General features: G+C 39.0%; 1 protein-coding gene across 5 annotated transcripts in view; it reads right to left on the reverse strand.

Moving 5' to 3' along the window:
- Positions 1-20,376, reverse strand: part of STRBP (spermatid perinuclear RNA binding protein) — a 155,727-nt gene that overhangs the window by 12,881 nt on the left and 122,470 nt on the right. For 3 of the 5 annotated variants that reach the window (XM_073021905.1, XM_037994056.2, XM_073021906.1), the window contains exons 13-18: positions 17,341-17,499; positions 13,945-14,079; positions 13,606-13,746; positions 10,443-10,566; positions 5,779-5,823; positions 2,268-3,243 (exon numbers count right to left, since the gene is read on the reverse strand). In XM_073021905.1, the coding sequence (XP_072878006.1) occupies positions 3,167-3,243; positions 5,779-5,823; positions 10,443-10,566; positions 13,606-13,746; positions 13,945-14,079; positions 17,341-17,499 (681 nt within the window). In that variant the 3' untranslated portion in view covers positions 2,268-3,166. Of the gene's footprint in view, positions 1-2,267; positions 3,244-5,778; positions 5,824-10,442; positions 10,567-13,605; positions 13,747-13,944; positions 14,080-17,340; positions 17,500-20,376 lie in introns of those variants that run through there. The other 2 variants (XR_005238983.2, XM_037994057.2) reach the window with 1 other exon arrangement.

Genomic DNA, 20,376 nt, shown 5'->3' on the forward strand with positions numbered 1-20,376 from the left:
CAAAATTTAAAAAAGAAGAAAAGGCGAATACCAGCAAAATCTCTCAGTGGTCGGTTCCCCAGGCTAGCAATTTGAGAGAGACTACAAACGACTTCGGAACTATGTAAACTCAACTCCTTACTTCACCACCCATGCACTTCATCTAGTCAGCATGAGGTATGTTGGAAATCTACTGGACCAATTACCTTGCACAAGAGATGGGGTACTCCTGCAGCCTGAGCTGCAAGCCACATCCCTGGCTAGTCATGGGGCCAGTCCCCATGCAGAGGATATGGCTTCAAGGAGGACCCCTGTTTCTGAGAAATTATAACAACACTAACTGACGCAGTCAGGAATGTAACTATTTATATGCTAAAAAGTGTAAAAACTGTGAAAACATAGCAGAGCTCACACGAGAATTTTAAGCTCTACACTCATCTATAAACTCCCTGACAAGAAACTATGCTAAAAAGGGGTTAAGTACAGATATTGCTAGGTTTCCAAAGGAAAAGTTTTAAAACAGACACCGTGGCTTTGAACAGAGTATTGCTCTTCTTTAAAATGATCAGTCATTGCTTTCAAAAAGAAGGTGTCAGAGTGGTGTCTGAAAGCTGGATAGCCTCAGGGTGTCACATTGCTCTTAAGACCAAGACATAGAAATTGCCATTTCAAGCCAGACAACCTGATGGTTCTAGAAGTCAGAGAAGAAATCTTGAGGGCCCAAGTGAATAATAAATGGTGCGACGCTCAGAGGCTGGCAATAGGGGCTGTCAATGAAAAAACCACCTACAGTGGAGAAAAGAGCAGAGAAGCAAAACTTTATGTTAATTTCAGGCAATTTGGTGAAGCCAAGAGCTTCATTTATATTTCTCTGCTCTTTCAGCTGTAAGTGGAATTTTCATTACAAAATGGAAGGGTAGGAAGGGCAACAGGTGGAGGGGGGGAAACGCTTAATTCATTACAGAATTTAAACAGTTGAACTTGCATGGTTACCACTTCTAACAAAGGACTGACAGCTCGATTATTTTAAGTAAAGCAGAGAAATGTAAAAGTTTGCAGCAACTGGGCAGGTTTACAACATGGTTAGTAACTTCCAACAAACAACAAAATTAAAAAAAAAAAAAAGACTTGGTAGAAACCATTTGAAATGACTGCCATCATGTTGGAAAACAGCACAGCTCCCTTTTCACCATTACAGAGGGCGTGAGTTATGAAGCAGAGTCAGCTACTTCAAAAGAATTTTCTAACGAGAAATCTCTAGAGAGATTCCAACGTGGAATCCAAATTTGATGACCAATTTCAAATAACAATACAGCTGCAGCTGCCAATTAATAGTATTCCAAAGACAATGAGGACTACTGTAAAGATTTAATTAATAAAAACTGGACACTATCAGCCATGCTTTTTCTTCTCAGTGATGGCTCTGTTTCATCCATAGGTCAGCAAAACGCATCAATGAAACATGAAAACTCCCAGCTGAAATGGGCCCTCTTGTTTATGTCTAGCCACTAATGCACAGGATGAGAATGATAAGTTACAGCTATTTCCAGCAAGTGATGAGGTTTTATTAAAGTATCACCCACCACTAATAAAGACAAAAGACCAAGGAGAAGAAACAAACTAATCATTGTGTAATATATATCTGAGCAGTGACACTAACATTTGTTGTACATTGCCCGTTTCACCTTTATTTAGTGGCCCCAGAGAAATTTGGTACATAAATTTGCCATATTTTGTGAAGCCCATTCTCATGGATGGGCCCTGTCAAGTTCCCAAAAGCAGAATTTAACAGGGAAAACGAAAGCTAATTCATACTACAAACAGACATTTTTAAGACATGGTGCCTTATAAATATTGACAGGGGACCACACTGCTGCTCCTTCATGGGGGTGAGTACCTTAATGAAACCATTTACCTTCTAGTAACATCATTGGCTTTCCAAACAAGGTGAGAATGCAAGTGGAGGACTTATGTCTGCACCCTTTACAGAACAGCACAATGTTACCCACTGATCCATTTCCACCAGCATCATCAGGTGTCTTAAAAAGAAATGCTGACCCATGGCTGAAACCTGTCACTTTTCACAGCAGCACTCAACAAGAACTGGGACAATCGAAGAGCAAGTTTTTATGGGGACCCTGTTGCTGCTTTAGATTCTGATGTAATTGAAGAGGAAAGGAGACCCTTCAATGAATCCCAGCAAAATCGCTAATCTTCTATCTGCATGAAAAAGCCAGGGAGTGAACACAATATCTTACAGAGTGAAGAAGGCCACAAGAACAAGAGAGGGTGATTGATTGATTAATTTATTATTTTTAAAAACTTGGAAATTCATAAACTAGGATAATCACATTCTCCTTCCCCATCTCTGGGTAGTGCCATCATTTTAATAAGCGATGCTCGAATAACAAAATGGAACCTTTATCATGGGGATGCCCTTGTACAACAGGAGGACAAAGGGCTTACAAAGTAAGTAGACTGGCTCAAACTAACAATCACCTTTGCTTTGTTTTAGCAGTTTGCTTACAAGTGAATGGGCTTCTAGGGCTAAGTTATTAGTTTTCAATTCCTTGTAATTTGATACCAAAACATATCAAAAATAATAAGCTAAAACAATATTCAAACCCATATTTTATTGGCTTTATTACACACTTCAATATTTACAAAGTTAAAGTTTAAATGAAAAGTCTCTATTGTATTAAAAAAAATAACTACAGCCCAAATTAAAGTGCCCTGGGGCAAATACATATCAATCAACTAAGAATCAGTGACTGCATCAGGAACCAGGCAGTACTCTGTGTTACAACAAAGCAGTTTATTTGTGATCCGTGTTTGAGACTCTATACATCCTTCACAAATTTAATTTTACATAATCTGATACGTCTCTTAAAACTTAAACTTTCAACTGCTAGACTTTTATTTCCCTAGAACAGAAGGGCTGGTATAAGTTATTTTCCAGAAATGAGGTACCGTTTTCACAGAACTGGTTTCTTTTTTTTTTTTTTTTTTTTTTCAAGTTTTAGAGAACTAAATTTGCATTTGTTAAAATCAAAAAGTAGGAAAGATGTTCTTTACAAATAATTTTGATCAAGTATGTGTTCAAAGAAAGCAGGATAAAAAGGCTTTTTCTCTAACATTCTGTATTGTACTGTATTGTTGTTCAATAGGAATTAGCTTCTGTCATTTGCTAAAAGAATGAGTAGTGGGGAACAGGATATGTTGGAAATTTCATAACGGGTAACAGAACCATTCTCTTGGGTAAACCTACAGAGAAAACAAACGGAGAGGACTCCAAATAAGTTGTAATACTCCAATAAAAATTTCAGGTAAGAAAATATCTGACAGTAATTATCATTAACCTTTTCCAGATCAGTCAGCCAACATGTATACCATTTTGCAAGAGGCCCACAAATCACTCACAGATCTATTTTGAAATTGCTCTTAATATTTTGATAAATAATATTTTCCACTCTCAAAATCAGGATGGCTACATCTAGGAAGCAATTTCATTGAGTGAGCTGCCATGAATTCTGAAAATCAAAAGCAATGCTATTGAATGATGTTCTAAATTGACTGTAGAAATCCATATTGGTTCTCAATGTGGCATATCATATATTCCAGGAGAAACGGGTTGTCAAGGTTCAAAGCATAGCTTTCCATGCAGACCTCAGCTCCAGCTGGAGCCATGGCCAGGCATTTATTTAACTTCTTAATGGCTATGGCCAATATTAGCATGGCAAATCTGGAAAGATTAATTGCTTTCTGAATTTGTAATTAATACGTTCTTGTGGCCTCACAAACTTCTGCATACTCAAGCATGATTTGAAATCTGCTCCTATCCCTATGCTACTGTTTAACCTACAGAGAAATCACAAAGCAGCAACAGCAGGTGTTCAAGAGCACCAGATGACCAGAGGGAGACCACCCCACATGCAACAGCTTCACAAAGGCCAAAGACATATTTACCTCACAGCCAAATAAAGCATCGTTTTAGTAGGTTTGCATCACAGTAACATTTAAAAACCAAATCTTTTATGTGAAAAATGGGGGCATCAAATTTCACCAGCTTTGGAAGTCAGTTATATGGCACATGGGAAAGAGGAGCTTCTGATGTGGGGGCTCAGAGGCCACAAGGTGAAAGTGTAATGTTAAAGGAGGAAAGGGAAGAACAAGACAGAAAAAAAGACTGAGGAAAAACAGGAATGTAACTTAGAATCTAGATACAAAAGTATTTTCAAAGGAAAAATCAAACTCTAGCAAACCTTTACTGAGGAATCTGAAACTTACTGTATGTCTAAAAGAAAGACACAGATTTAAATATCTGCCCCAAGCAGCAGATGCGCTGGCGCTTATACAAGACATAGTACAGTGAGTCTAGTGAGCCAAAATGTATTTGGATAAACGGACCAGACCTAAACCACAGAGAGGATGAGGTGGTCAGGAGACCCAGAAGCCAGCTGAATAGTTAAAAGCAAATGGCCAAACCCAAAGGAACTAGAGAGTTTGAATTTAGAAGGAAATCCGGGTAAGCTTATTATTGCGTTAGTCTCCAATTCCTAGTTACCCAATATGGCTCAGTTCAAAATATGGGGAAGCCTTGACCACACCTGAGTGTGCCAGAAGATTTAAAGGATGTAGCTCCAGGCTCTGCACTTTGCCTAAAAGAAAATTTGCTCCGAATGTTTGACCCTCATAGCTTCACATCTTTCTAGGATATAAACTATTTTAATGGTCAAACTGGTCAAACTATTCACTTTCTACTTATATCCAGTTACAAAATCAGATGAAGCTTCAGTTCAGCAGGGTTTTAGGAACACAATTTGTATCCAAACAAAAATGGCAAAGCAGATGCGTGAAGAGAAAAAGCACAACGCGAAGGTCTGAGGCTCACGTAGAGGACTAACGCTGAGACTGGCAATATGGGAAGAGCCTTTCCCTTCTGTGTGCATGCACACCCAGCCTGGGGCATGCTGACACACACACTCTTGCACATACACTCTCTCATGCTCTCCTCTCTCAATGACAACACCCTGCAGATGGCTGATTCTATAACATGTAGCACCTGAGTAGAAAAAAAATGTCTAAGAGCATATCACTGACTCCAAACCTATTGCCTCCATTGCCACATAAACCTCATTCAAAAGTTATCCAAAGGGCCACTGGGGTTCATTTATGCATTTGCTTTTATTTTTTTTTATTTTAGAGGGGAGGAGAGAAACACCTATGATACTCTAGCATGTACTACAGACTTCCTGCAGTGAGCACTTAAGACTGCTGGTGAAACCCACTATCACTTCCTCTCTAGGGCCAATGATACCCATTTAGTTCAACCCCAAAGCAAAGTTATGGAAAAGAATGAAGACTACAAATTTGAAGTAAGCAGTTCCTATTCTTGACTTAAGTTACCCACAATTCACACGGTTCCAAACCAGAAACTTAAGTGTGGCTTTATAACTGGTAGGCAGCCGAGCTAGCAACTGGGTATGGCCCTTCAGTAGCCTTTGAATGGAGTATCAGTTGGCTGTAAGAAGAACTACTTAAAATATTTAATTTCAATATGGTCAGAAACAGGCAATTAGAACAAGCAGTCCTTCAATCAGGCAAAGCGGAGAGAAGAGCAACTCCAACCAAACCAAGAACCACAAGGTTGTGGCATTTTCAAAGGGAATTTAAGTTGGGTCACTAGAATGAATAAATCTGAGATCCTCCAATTAATTTACAAAAACCCTAGATAGAAACTGTGCTTTGGATTGCTGTGACAGTCGCTAAGAGGAGATATCAGTAAGACGGTGTACATACCATAGGCAGGGGCAGCTGTGCTGTAACCATATGGTGTTCCATAGCCTAGTGCAAAGAAGAAGGAGGCAGATCAGTCCAAGACCCAGGGCAATCATCACTGGCCCAATTCACAAGCACCACCTGCTCAGCACCCTAGGCCCGAAGGACTTCTTCCAGATGTTTGATGAATGAGAACCACTGCCAGAATGGTCCCAGTCTAGCCACTCTCTGTGTGCCTGCTTAAGATGTGGGAGCTCCTCACCATGGCCTACAAGACTCTCCTAGATAAGCTAGACTCTCCTACATCTCTTTCTCACTGCACTCACTGACCCCACATTCTATTTTAACTATCAGTTCCTTGTCTGTGTTCCCCACTAGAGTAGCAGAGACCTGGCCAACCTTATCCATCATTGCATCATCTGAACCTAGCAGAATGTATGATATATATAGTAGCCACTCACTAAATATACTTTGTTGAACAAAAGAATACTTAAAACCACTCAAACTACCAATTTCTCAAAGTTGGCAAACAGAACTTTCCAAGTCTCTTCAGAAAGTAGTGAGAGAGCAGGCTGAGGTCTCTATGGTCATTAAAACGGGCATATGAGTCAGGTCGTGAGCCCAAGGACAAGGTCTATGACTTGCTGATATTTCAATTTCGGGCCCAAGTACAGGGTCTCTCTGTAAATGCTGGTGACTTTGACATCAGCCTCTGGTACCTATGAAAAAGGCCCACATTATTAAGTAAAAGCTAGTACAAAGAAGTTTTTATACCATATTAGTAGGGATTAGAAATATTATCTATATTAACAGAAGCTGCAATCTTTACTCTTTCAGTAAAAGAGCTTAGATATAGGTAATATATAAATAAAAACCACTTGGGGCCAGGTGTGGTGGTTCATGCCTGTAATCCCAGCAATTTTGGAGGCTACAGCAGGAGGACTGCTTGAGCCCAGGAGTTAGAGACCAGCCTGGGCAACAGAGTAAGACCCCATCTCTACAGAAAAACAAAAAATTAGCTGGGCATGGTGGTGCATGCCGTAGTCCTGGCTACTCAGGAGGCTGAGGTGGGAGGATCACTTGAGCCCAGGAGGTCGAGGCTGCAGTGAGCCATGATCACACCACTGCACTCCAGGCTGGGCAACAGAGAGAGATCATGTCTCAATAATAACAATAATAACAACTTATTATTCATTTATTAATGAAAAATATTTATAAAGTAGAACAAGGGCACAAAATCACCATGGCACTTTTACACAGTACCCAAAACAAATGGCGCTTTTTCACATTACAACTCCTTTTTTTTGTAACCACTTCTGCTATTCAGAATGATTTCGTTCCCTCCTTCTCTGAATTACCAACTGCAACTCACCCTTGAGACCAGGATCAATTATCACCTCCTCTACGAAGTCTCCCAGACTTGCTGTTCTCTTTTGCCCAACCCATGTTACACTTGCATCATACTGCATTGTGTTTATTCAATTATCTGGTCCTACTCCAGACAGTCACTGGGGCAGAGGCTAGGTCTTCTGTGAATGCCCAGTTCTAAATCTCCTGTTTGAGACAGTGCATTTGAATGTATGCTGAAGAAGTAAACTGCTTTTAGGGACCAATTGAAACAGTTCTGAGGGATGAAAAATTTTTAGTCTACAGTTATAAGTCATTTAACTCAGGCTGAGCGCTCACTAAATCATACACAAGAGGACATATGTAGCTGAAATAAGCAGTAGGAAGAGGAGACAGATCAGAGGCCAAAAAAGAAATTAATGCTTAAAAAAGGTTGGCTATCAAATTTATTCCAGAAAGCAGAAGCTGTTTGGCTAAGGCTGCAGTTCTAAGGATTATACCAAAACCTCCTTAAGAAGAAATGAGACCGTAAATACTAACTAGGTCATTAATCAGGCCATTGGAGTCCTGATTCTGACTTCACCTTTTACTAGCAAAGGCGTCTGTGAATGGCACCTGTTATTTAACCTCTCTGAGCTTCAGTGTTCTACGTACAGTAACTGAGTTGCCAGGGGAATTTAATTAAATAATACATGTAAATACACTGACAGCAGTCCCTGCTGCACAGAATATACTCTGCAAATGGCATATAACCTATTCATAATCTAAAGGGACCTAATCTGAATCTTTTCTAGGCCATAAAATAACTTCATTTTAAAAAGCTTTGGGAGACAGGCCTTTCAGGGAGGTCAATGCAATGACACAAGAGAGGAGTTACTATAGAGTAAAGCCTGGCAACCAGCGGCCATAAACAGTTCCTTTCATGATTACTGCCACTGGACCACAGCCATTTACCACTCTAGCAGGCGGTAAATGGTCCGCAGCAACAAGAGACAGGACCAGATTAAGCCCCAATAAAACACATCATCAAAGACAAGAAAGATGGTTCATCTCTATAACCTGCCCATTATTGTGAATGAAAGCTTTGCCCTTTCAATAATACATTGAATAAGGCTAAAATTATTAAATATCAGTAGAAATAGTGAGACACACAGAAGACTGTCTTAATTTTAGACACATAAACTATATCACACCATAAGAAATTCATAATCTTTTCCTTTTTCCCCCCAGTGCTCCAGCTAAAAGTCCTAGGAGTTGAGATATCCTTGAAATATCACTCTTCTTTCTATATATTCAATACATCAATTTTGCCTCCTTTATATTCCTCCCATCTGTTCTCTTCTTATCTCCCCCTATCTTCTTCCCTGCCTCCAGTAGCAATACTATCAATGTCTCTTGCCTGGGTTAGTAGTCTTCAGTAGCCTTTTTTTAACTGAGGCATAATAGATGTACATAGTTCCAGAGTTCATGTGATAATTTAATATACCCATGTAATTTATAAAGATCAAATCAGTGAACTTAGGATACCCATCATCTCAAATATTTGTCCTTTCTTTATGCTAGAACCATTTGAATTCTTCTCTTCTAGCCAGTTTGAAATGTACAATACATTACTGTAAACTATATGCCTTCTAACTGATCTTGGCAATGCTCACACCTATCCCTACAACCTGTTCTTCACACTATAGAAAGACTAACCTTCACAAATAAAGTCTGATCTTGTTACTGTTCTCCTTAGAACCGAATCCATCAAGACTTAATACTGTGCTTTGGGTTCTAAGACCAAAATCCAAATAACGGCCTCCAGGTCTGGGACTGAGTCATCCAGCTTCAGTTCACATCATTCCCCAGTCTCTTCACTTCTGCCGCCCAGTGCTCTCCACATTCCACACATTTTGGACTTCTGCTTCTTCAATTGAGCCAAATTCCCTAACGACAGCAACACAGGGTCTCTGCACATGCCGTTCCTTCTGTGTGCAACACTCTCCCATCCCAGTCTTCTTTGAGTTAACTCCTATTCATTCTCCAAAGCTCAATTCAAATGTCCCTTCTTCTGGGAAGCATCCAGGGACCCACTAAACTAGACCAGGTTCCTCTGTTACATGCTGTAATAGCAGCATGTCCTTCTTTTTCATCGTACTCATCTCAGTTTCTCGTTGTTATTACTTGATTAATCTATGTCTCACCCTTCAGACTATAAGCTGCATGAGAACAAAATCCATGTCTGCTGTGTGCCAAAGCAGGCACACTCCTTGAGCAGTTCACCTACTAGGATCAGCTTCTAGAAGAATCACTCCAAAGCCACATCATAAAATTTCCCAAATGGCCTAGTCTTATTCTTTCTTAGAGGAAAGCACAAAGTGAACCCTTAGGGATGTTACCTAAAAAACAATGACTGGATAAGAGCCAATCTTCATGACAATTTCATCTTGATCAATATCTACAAGTGGTTTACTTGTCCAGTTAAAAGTACTATACTTTCAATATTGTGAAGAACTTGATTTTAACAAGACAGCTGGATAATCTACTGTTAAAATGACATAAGAATTAGAAGGGAAGGCAGAGAGAGGACATCTCCCAAATCTTCTTTAAGCTATGTGGTGGAATGGAAAGAATATGAACTTTGGAAATGCAAACACCTACATTCAAATCCTTGCTCTGTGGTTTAGTGGTTGCTTCACCCTGAGCTAGCTGCCTTATCTCCCTAAATCCCAGCTTCCCTTCCTTGGAAAATAATTTCTACCTGACGAAACACTGACGAAGATTTAAAACAATTAAATTTAAGTAATTAAATTAAAAACAATTTAATAAGTAAAATTATTTACATGGAAATATCTAGTATATACAGTAAGCTCTGGATAAATGTTTCTTTTTTTTTTTTTCCTTTGTGTACTTCTTTAGTCTTTGATGGTTCCCAAACATTAAGTTTAGCAAACACTAATAATGCCAGGCTTCACCCTAATTAAGTAACCTCTTAGTAGTTTTTCTCTCCTGTTATACCCAACCTGTCATCTATGTCCTCAATGAATACACCCTGCTCAGACATCCACATTCTCAGTCTATCGAACATCCTTTAATTCCTTGTCAAAATACAGTCCCACAACCAAATGCAACATTGCTCATCTGTCATCTCCCTCCAGGTAGCCTCTCCTCACTCAGCAGATTCCAAGAGAACACCTATGACATTGTGTCAATTCTCTACTTTTAAATTTCTGTGTACATTCACACCTGTGTTTATATTTCCACAAACCCTGTACAAACTCAGAAAATGAAGGGGATGCTATTCTTTGAATTTTGGCCCAGTAAAGGGGGCCAATCTCTTGCAGTTTGTACTATACCTGGAGCTATGTAGCCAGGAGCAGCTGTTGCCCCAACAAAAGCTCCCCTTGTTAGAGTTCCTCTTCCTCTGCCCCGAACAGCTTGGACTGCTGCAGACACAGCTGTATTCACAACACCCTTTGCCTGTTAAAATAACACATTTTCATTACTGAAAGAAATAAGAACCATCTTATTTCTTCTATCTTCTCTTCAATGCACAACCACTATGAGAAACTGTGAGCACGTGGGTGAGACCATGAGCTGTCTGTGATGTTGAACCTTCAATTTATCATCTGAAAAACAAAAATGATACCTACCTTACAGAGATGTTGAGAACATGCAAATAACTTCTTTTCGCTTGAGTGTTACCCAGAAAGAGTTCATTTTCTACACCAAATTTTAGTAATCAATTTATAACCAAAGTCATTTTAGGCTTTACTAAAGTAATCATACACACTTGGTACCTAGGTTCCAAATCCATTAAATTATCTGCCTACAGGCAGAAAATATCTCAGCAACTAACTACATAGAATTAACTGCAAATCTGAGTGGGGCTAGTGGGGGAAAAACATAAAGGGCTAAGACAGGAGGACCAAAGATGAGGATGCCAGTTCCTGCTCTAAGTAACTGTGACCTCGGGAAGGTAATATGATTTCTTTGAGCCCGATTCCTCTGCTGTTTGTGTATGCATGTATCCACTATTAAATATCTTTTTTGTGTGTGTGTGAGACAGAGTCTCGCTCTGTCACCCAGGCTGGAGTGCAATGGTGTGATCTCTACTCAACTGCAACCTCCGCCTCCCAGGTTCAAGCAATTCTCCTGCCTCAGCCTCCCAAGCGGCTGGAATTACAGGCACCCACCAGCATGCCTGGCTAATTTTTGTATTTTTAGTAGAAACAGAGTTTTGCCGTGTTGACCAGGCTGGTCTTGAAATCCTGACCTCAAGTGATCTGCCCACCTCAGCTTCCTTTCAAAGTGCTGGGATTACAGGTGTGAGTCACTGCGTCTGGCCCCATTATTAAATAAATAAATACCACTTTGAAAGCCCCTTCTTGCTCTAAAATGCCATAATCTATGGAAATCTCCCCACTAATTAAAAACGTGGATAATGATACCCACTTTGTTTTCCTTACAGTAGAAAGAGTAACCGAGAATTATAAAATGAGAATAACGATACTTTGTTTTCCTTACTTTAGAGTAGAAAGAACAAGAGAGAACAAATATAAAAACATTCTAAAAGTACAACAGATAATACCGGGAGTAGAAGTAAACAAGACTGTTGAAAAACCCCTTTTCCAAACTGAAATTTTAACAAAATCAAAAGGTGTCTAGTTTCAAATTGAATATATTATACTTACAGAAATGCAACAAAAACTCAAGCTAGAAACAAGACTCCCCACTAAAACTAAGGTGCAAGAAAGTGGTGCAATGCCTCAAAGTGTACTCTATGATAAAGTCAACAGTGTCTAAGAAGCCGGAAGAGTCAGAATACACATACGCTTATCTCACTCTGAAAATGTACCATCCTTTATTCTTTCCAGGATAACCTCTACCTCTAGTATGAATGGGCAGGAGACAGTTTCAAGGTTAACTGTGTCATGCACAGGGACTGCCGTTTTTGTTTTTCTCTGAAATAAACCAACCCACATATCCAAAATAGATTGTTTCTTGGCCAGCAAGCACATTGAACACATGAGTTTTATAGCTTCTAGTATGGACAATGTCTACAAATGAGTGAACTTCAAGTAGACATCTTTCTTTTTTTAATATGACGTAGTCAAAAGTAGTCAGGAAGCAACAATCTGGCAGTAGCAGAGTGATTCCACACTAATCTAGCTCATGTCTAGTAGAAACAGACTTAACTACCTAATAAATATTTGCATATGGGCTTTTTAAACTAAAATTAACTGACCAAATATAAGATGCAATATGGGAAAAAACACCATAAAACAAGGTCATAAAACAAGAATCACCTTTCAACTAATTTAGAACATACTTTGTTCTATATGTACCAGAAGATTTTAGAAAAAAAATCTACTTGTTTTCAACATGTGTAACTTAAGGGCTTTAAAAACTTTTTCATCTCAGTAAAAGTAAGTTTTCTCTACCTTTTGGATCCCAGAATGTAGGCAGTGTTTATTATAGCAAATACAAGAAATTTAAATGAATACAAAACAAATTTTAGATGGCTAGAGTACACAATAGTAAAATGTCCATGGCCGTTGGCAGAACCACCTGGTTTTAGAAGGAGCCCCAATCATCAATGACTGTGTTACCACAGGCAAGTATTTCCATTTCTTTGGGCCTTGTTTCCTTACCTGTAAAATAAGATCAATTCTACCCTCCTACAATGGACTTAGCATATACAACGGAACCTAAATATAATGTTTAACATAGAATTAAACAATCTAAGCTTCCTTTTATTAGTTTAAGCATTTTTAATTTCTATCATATAATATATTCAGATGTTATGTTATTATACCAGGACTCTCCATGAGGCACAATGTGTCTTATATTTACTGACGCAACTCTTCCCCTCACTGTCAGGCATATGGAGTATGACTAGAATATGTTTTTGAATGCATAAATGAATGGATGGAAGAATCTCATATCCATAAGCATGTAATTAGGGGGCCATCTTTTCTAAATACCTTGCTAAGATCCTGGACATTCAGTAGCGCTGACATTTCCAATGTCAGTAATGAACAGAAGCAATACAGCACCAAATTTTATGCGGTCTGCAAGGAAACCCAAAGTAAACAATGCAAAAGGACAAAACTGCAAAGGAACTGGAAAAGCACCTGCAGGCTGATGAAAGCAAAGCCCCAGGTGCTCCTGGCAGCTTCCCCAAACTAAACTGCTTAGAACTCATTAAGGTCCAAATCACCTCAAAACTTGACTTCATCAAGAATGACTTCAACCCTCCAAATAATGCTAATAGCCTCATATATACATATACCTATAAATATACATGTACATATATATTTTGTTTAGGAAGACCATAGAACAGGTAACCACCAATTGGATTTATATTATTCATGACCTAACCCAAAGCAAAGGTTGCCAAGTCCAAGAAAAAGAAACAACTTCAGAAAAAGCTAAAATGGCACATGGACAGGAAAGAAAATTTAATTCCTGTAACATTTTTCACAGGTTCTGCAGAGGTTTAATGTTTACTCATACCTGAGGGATAATCTTCTTTTTCTTATTATTTGCCGCATTGGGTCCAGAAAACAGCTTCTCCAAGGCAGCTAAAGCTGCACTCGCCTTTGCCACTTTCTTATTTGGACCTGCACCTCTGAATTTCTGTCCATCTACTTCTACCTACAATCAAGAATAACATCTTGCAATTACCCCATGCAATTCCTCTATGTGCTTTTAATTTAAATAGATTATGACATAGAAAACACCAAAAATCAAATAGTGCCACAAGAACTGACTCAGTCTAAAACTTTACATTAAGTTCAGGATATCTATGTCTTTGAGAAGAAAGATAAGGCTGGGTTGTGTCTGGCTACACACCTCCATTACAAAGCGCTTGTCATGGCTTCCACCAGTCTCTGAGATGAGTTCATACTTGAGACCTCTTCTTTTTTCATTGAGCTCCATTACAGGGTTTTTGCCACTTGCTGTGAGGATAGGGCCCTGAGTTCTTACCTATAAGAGAAAGGGAATCTGAAGGTTCAATCAAGTAAGATTTTAGAATATTGCATTTCTTGTTAATACAATTATGCTAAGGAGGAGGCTCAAAAATTCACTTTAAAGCACTCAGGGGCTAGAATGAGTCACCTCTGTACACAAATGGCAAAATATCATTAAAGCTGTAAAAACTCTACAAGCAGTAAACGTTGCAGTCATCTGGCCAGCCTTCCTTCGAAACAGTATTCAAGACCAATGCAACCATGCCACTGTGGGCCACTCCAGGCTCTGCTCTGTAGTGTTCATGATCTAAGAATAATACTCTAAATTACTAATAACAAGAAGAGAACAGTTTGGATTCACATGATGCCTGAGGGTTCATTTTTCTTCTTTAGGGTTAGGAAGAAATAACTCTCAATTTGCGATGTTAGAGGGGAAATGTTCCTATACACCTCTCAGTCACTCTAAACAGATTTAAGGGGACCTAAGGTAAAAACAGTTGGCTATAGACTACGGATTCTGAAATTTTAAAATAACAATAAAGGCAGTCACTCCCTACCCTCAAGGAGCTAAAGTGTAGTGGGAGGGACAGATATCATCACTGCAAAATAACGCATGTTAGAGAGCAGATATATGCTATGGAAATAACTGATTTGAGGAAGGATAAGAATAGAAGTGAAATCATGTAAGAGCATGAAGGTGCAAATGAAAACAGAGGCTAGCATCAAAAGCAAATAAATCCACAAAATACAACTATAATTTTGAGAAAGGAGAAACCAAAAGATAGAGCACTTTTTGAGGTCAGAGATCATGTCTGTAATTCCACCACACAAGAAATGCTGAACACACAAAATACATGCCCAAAAGTGTTAATTTTTTTTTATTTGTTATTTTTTTATTTTTAAGACGGAGTCTCGCTCTGTGGCCCAGGCTGGAGTGCAGTGGTGCAATCTCGGCTCACTGCAACCTCCACCTCCCAGGTTCAGGTAATTCTCCTGCCTTAGCCTCCCAAGTAGCTAGAATTATAGGCACCTGCCACCACACCTGGCTAATTTTTGTATTTTTAGTAGAGACAGGGTTTTACCACATTGGCCAGGGTGCACTCAAACTCCTGACCTCAGGTGAGCCGCCTGCCTCAGCCTCCCAAAGTGCTGGGATTACAGGTGTGCACCACCACGCCTGGCCCAAAGTATTAAGTATTACATATATAAACCTAATGAAAATCAAGATTCTATCAGTAAAATATTCTGTGCAGGTTTGATAAGTGGTTAACGCTTTAGAGGTGAACTATCAAAGGACAATTTTTAAGGACAAGTTTAAAAACGTCAATAACATCAATAAACATCTCTTCCTGATGAGTTTTTATAATCTGCATTTTTTGAATTTCAAGGCAAATTTCTAGTCACTGTCTTTAAAAGATAATGAGTGATTTTTGAAACTAGGTCTATAGTAATCACTCTATGCTTTCCAAACCTGAAATCATGTCTACAAAAATGAGTCAAGTCATAAAAAATCTGAATTTTAATAAATTACTATTATTCTAAATGAGGAAATAAATAAGGGCTTTCTTTTCTCCTTGCTTCCCACCATTACTACAATATACAGAAACAAAATATAAACGTAGTCACTACCAAAACTTTTCACAGCCCACACTGCTCTCTTCCTTTTTAATTACCTTTGTACTTAATAGTCTGGACCTCATAATTAATGAGCCCTTTTTCTTTTCTTTTTTTTTTTTTTTTTTTTTTGAGACGGAGTCTCACTCTGTCACCCAGGCTGAAGTGCAGTGGCGTCATCTCGACTCACTGCAAGCTCCGCCTCCCAGGTTCACGCCGTTCTCCTGCCTCAGCCTCCCGAGTAGCTGGGACTACAGGCGCCTGCCACCACGCCTGGCTAATATTTTCATATTTTTTTAGTAAAGACGGGATTTCACTGTGTTAGCCAGGATGGTCTCGACCTCCTGACCTCATGATCTGCCCGCCTCGGCCTCCCAAAGTGCTGGGATTACAGGCGTGAGCCACCGCACCCAGCCGAGCCCTTTTTTCTTTTAATAGATATAACATTGTCAGCAAAACAACATCTTGACCTGTGATTGCCACCTGTAATGACTGGTCCCTCTGAGCAGCCAGCCATGACATCATCTGTCCTTTATAGCATCACACGAAGTGCCAAGTGTGGCTTTCTCAGGCTTCAGCCCCATCAATCCTGTCCACACTGGCCCACTTGGCACTTCTTAAACATTTACTTTCACAACTCAAAGTCATCATACCTCCTCTTCCTTCAGTCCAGAATGCTTTCTCTTCCCCACACAGCAAAGCTCATCATCTGAAGCCTTGTTGTTCTGCATGATTGTGTAAGTGTATGTCTAAGAGTCTCACCACCCCTTCCTCCTTCAAGATTTGACACAATTATGTTCATTTTGCCATCACAGTGCTTATCGCATTATATTGCCATTTGTTATAAACATGTCTTTTTACCCTTTTAGCCTGGGAGCAGCTCTAGGCTCTGCACACAACTTCTGCAACACTTGGCACCAAGCAGGTATTAAAAGGGATTTATGGACTGAAAAAAATAGTTTACTAATTAAGTCCTTAATAAATACTTATTCGTACAAATGACAAAGTAAACATTTTTTTATGTAAGCTCTTGCTATTACTTTAAAGCTAATGTTCTTTACATAGACTGCAGTAAACACGGGTTCCATGAACTCCCCAATGTATTGTATATACTCAGTACTTGGATTTCATCCCATTCTATTGGTGACAATAAGTTAACAGGTCAGGACTTAATTAGGGTCTGAGGTACATACTGTCTCAGGCTATGCCTTCCTTCAGCGCTGGACCAACTAAATGATGACCCAGTGCACCCCACAGCTTAGCATAAACTTCAAATAATCCCAGTTTCCTCCACTACATCTTGTAGTTTTCTGCCCATCAGTTATTGCAGATAGTCTTGGTATGTTATGAAATGTTGGAAGCAGCTTCCATGGCCAGCAATCAGGAAATACTAGTTCAATTAGGGTATACTCAAATGTTGTGCAGTTTACAGATATTTTTAAAGTGAAAAAAATCAAGATATAAAACTGCATGAAAATATGACTGCCTTTATAGAGATTCATTAAAAAAACTGGATGGAAATAAACCAAAATAATAATTATGTCTGTCTCTGTAATATATGTACAGGTTTGTATACGCTTTTTATTTATACTTTTCCACATCTCTCAAATTTCCTACAATGCACATACATATTACTTTTTTTCTGAGAAAAAAATAAGTATACCTCTAAGGTACTGGAGGTTTCAGTTGTAGAATTTCCAGTATTATTGCTTGAGTTTGAAGACACTGTTTCATTTTTACTTTCATTATCTGATTTTTCATCGGAACTCATACATTCAATATCTGCATCAAAGCCTGTTGGATATCCCATTGCCTGCAATACCTGTACAAATTACATTAAGATGCAGTTTTATTCAGACACGAGAAACCAGAGAATAGACAAAATACTGAGAACAAAAGTTTCAAACTCATAGCGTTTGAACCATAAAATACCTTGCAGGAAGAGCAAGATGGTACTAAATCTCTAAGTCCTTGGTTAAATAGGGTATACCTACCAGGGTAGCACCATGGAAAAATGGGGAAAACCTTCTCAGGGTAATTGAGTTTAAATACAGGATGACATATATAAACCTGACGCTACTCCTGGTTCATTTAATTTGGAGGTGAGAGGTAGAGAAAATAAAGAGGATAGCTAGGTTCAAACCAATAGGATACAGACAGAAATAGCATACTGTAAAAAGTACCCTGGTCTAGAAAGGAAAAAATCTGAGAGTCTAATCCTGTATTTCTTTTCTGGCCCTCAGTTTTCCAAACTACAAAACAGGAAGACTGTATTGGTTGACCTCTAAGTTCTATGACTCAATCCATTAGGAGAAATTGGCCCAGAAAGGCAATCAAGAAATTTTTTTATCTTCGAACCAACTTGCCTGTCAATTACAAAGTAACATCTAAAACTTTCTACTTTGCTTCCAACATAAACCACAATCAAAACTTAAAAGATTCAGTCTCAGCCAGATGCAGTGGCTCATGCCTGTAATCCTAGCACTTTGGGAAGCCAAGGCGGGTAGATCATTTGAGGTCAGGAGTTCGAGACCAGCCTGGCCAACATGGTAAAACCCAGTCTCTACTCAAGCTACAAAAATTAGCTGGGTGTGGCGGTGCACGCCTGTAATTCCAGCTGCTTCAGATGCTAAGGCAGGAGAATTGCTTGAACCTGGAAGGCAGAGGTTGCAGTGAGCCAAGATTGCGCCACTGCACTCCAGCGTAGGCAACAGAGCAAGGCTCTGTCTCAGAAAAAAACAAAAAAAACAAAAAAAAACACAAAAACAAGATTCAGTTTCTAGGTTTATTCTCTATACTAGGTAAGCCAGGAACAATTTTAGTCTTGTATTTCCATCCTTCTCTCTCAAGGGTTGATTATGGCTACCTCCAGTGTTACACTTTCATTCGATCCTTAGGATTTTTCTTACTTTTTCGAAATAAAGCTTTAAGAACAATGTGTATGTGTGTGTGCATGACTGTGCACAGGCATGCTCACACACGTGAGTGCCTTTTAATACCTTCCTGATTATACTGCTTTTTAGATGTTTACAAGAGAATATGTTCACATTTTGTAAGTCTCTTTCAAAGGAGGTTGATATAGCTTTGTCACTAATTAGAGGCTTACGCCAGAGGATATAGGGATAGATTCCTAAAGACCCTTGCATTCGTTTGCACTTTTAACTGTTTTAAGTTGCTGAGATTTAAAAGCAACATCGTATATCTTTATAATAACAACTGTACGTAATAGGTGTTCCAAAAAATGGTTATGGTGACCACACAAATGAGAAGCCAGCCTTTATAAACATCACATCTTGTATAAAGGATTTTGCCAATATAAATAAAACAGTGTTACCCTAAACCAAAAAACGGACCCACATAGAATTCTGTACCAAGAGAACTTGAAATTAATTCACACAATTCATATGGATAACTTGGCATTCTTATCATAAATAAATGTCTTGTATTTGCTTGGGAGTAAAGCCAAGAACCCTTTTTTTAACATCTTAAGTTCTGAAAGTGCTCAGGTAGTACTTTATACTAAGTACATTAACATCATTTGTTTATATCCTTATTAATATTTGATTTTAAAAACACCTTCTCCACTGTCTGAGTCCTGTAAGTATGCTCTCTCTGAGAAATCGCATCTCCGAGAATAGCTATCATTCCAAATTAACACTAGCCAACACAGGCTGCAAGTCAAAAGCCAAACATCACAAATAAGTTTGATTTGTGTATTCCAATAAAAGCTAAAGACATTCATCTTTTCTTAACACAGACAATAAAAATAGGCTAATATACATTATTTAACACTTCTCTCTACCCTTTTCTCACATATCAGATTCGCTTATTATTATTACAGCAACGTATTTCAATACGTTTACAAATATTTTATATAACTGGTGGATTATATCTCAGGGAAGTGTCCAACACAGTGTAACCAAGAAATTCAAATTAAATCATTTTTTATGAACAGTTATTCTAAGAGTACTTACTAGCATATGCTAAGAAGTCAAAAAAGCAGAGTTCTCAGACCTCTGCAACTGATAAAGATTCTCTTCTTAACCAAACTCTAGACAGGATCCTCTGAGCCATGTTTTTATCTAGGCCCCATCCTTGGGCCTTGTCCTTAAGAGCCATGTTGTAACAAGAATCCTGCTAAATTGGTTTAGCCAGAATCCCTCACCCTCAATATTTAATCACCCTTAATCACCCTTGGTATCTGATCAAATTTCCTCATCCCCCACTGATACGGTTTGTGTCCTCACCCAAATCTCATGTCAAATTGTAATCCCGAATGCTGGAGGTGGGGCCTGGTGGGAGGTGATTGGATCATAGGGCAGTCTCTAATGGTTTAGCACCATCCCTAGTGCTGTCTCATGACACAGTTCTCAAGAGATCTGGTTGATTTAAAAGTATGTGGCACCTCCTCGCCCTTCTCTCTTCCTTCTGCTCGGGCCACATAAGATGTGCCTGCTTCCCCTCCCACCATGATTAAAAGTTTTCTGAGGTCTCCCTAGAAGTCACTATGCTTCCTGTACAGCCTGCAGAATCATGAGCCAGTTAAATCTATCTCTTTTAAAAATTACCCAGTCTCAGGAATTTCTTTATAGCAGTGCAAGAATGGACTAACATGCCCATCACTGCCCAGGTGGTATCTGATCACCCTGGCCTGCTCTGAGCAAGAATCCTGATAGGTCCCGTTTAGCCAGAAATTCCC

The sequence above is a fragment of the Chlorocebus sabaeus genome, chromosome 12 (genome assembly GCF_047675955.1).
Source record: "Chlorocebus sabaeus isolate Y175 chromosome 12, mChlSab1.0.hap1, whole genome shotgun sequence".
In the NCBI taxonomy this organism is placed as follows: Eukaryota; Metazoa; Chordata; class Mammalia; order Primates; family Cercopithecidae; genus Chlorocebus; species Chlorocebus sabaeus.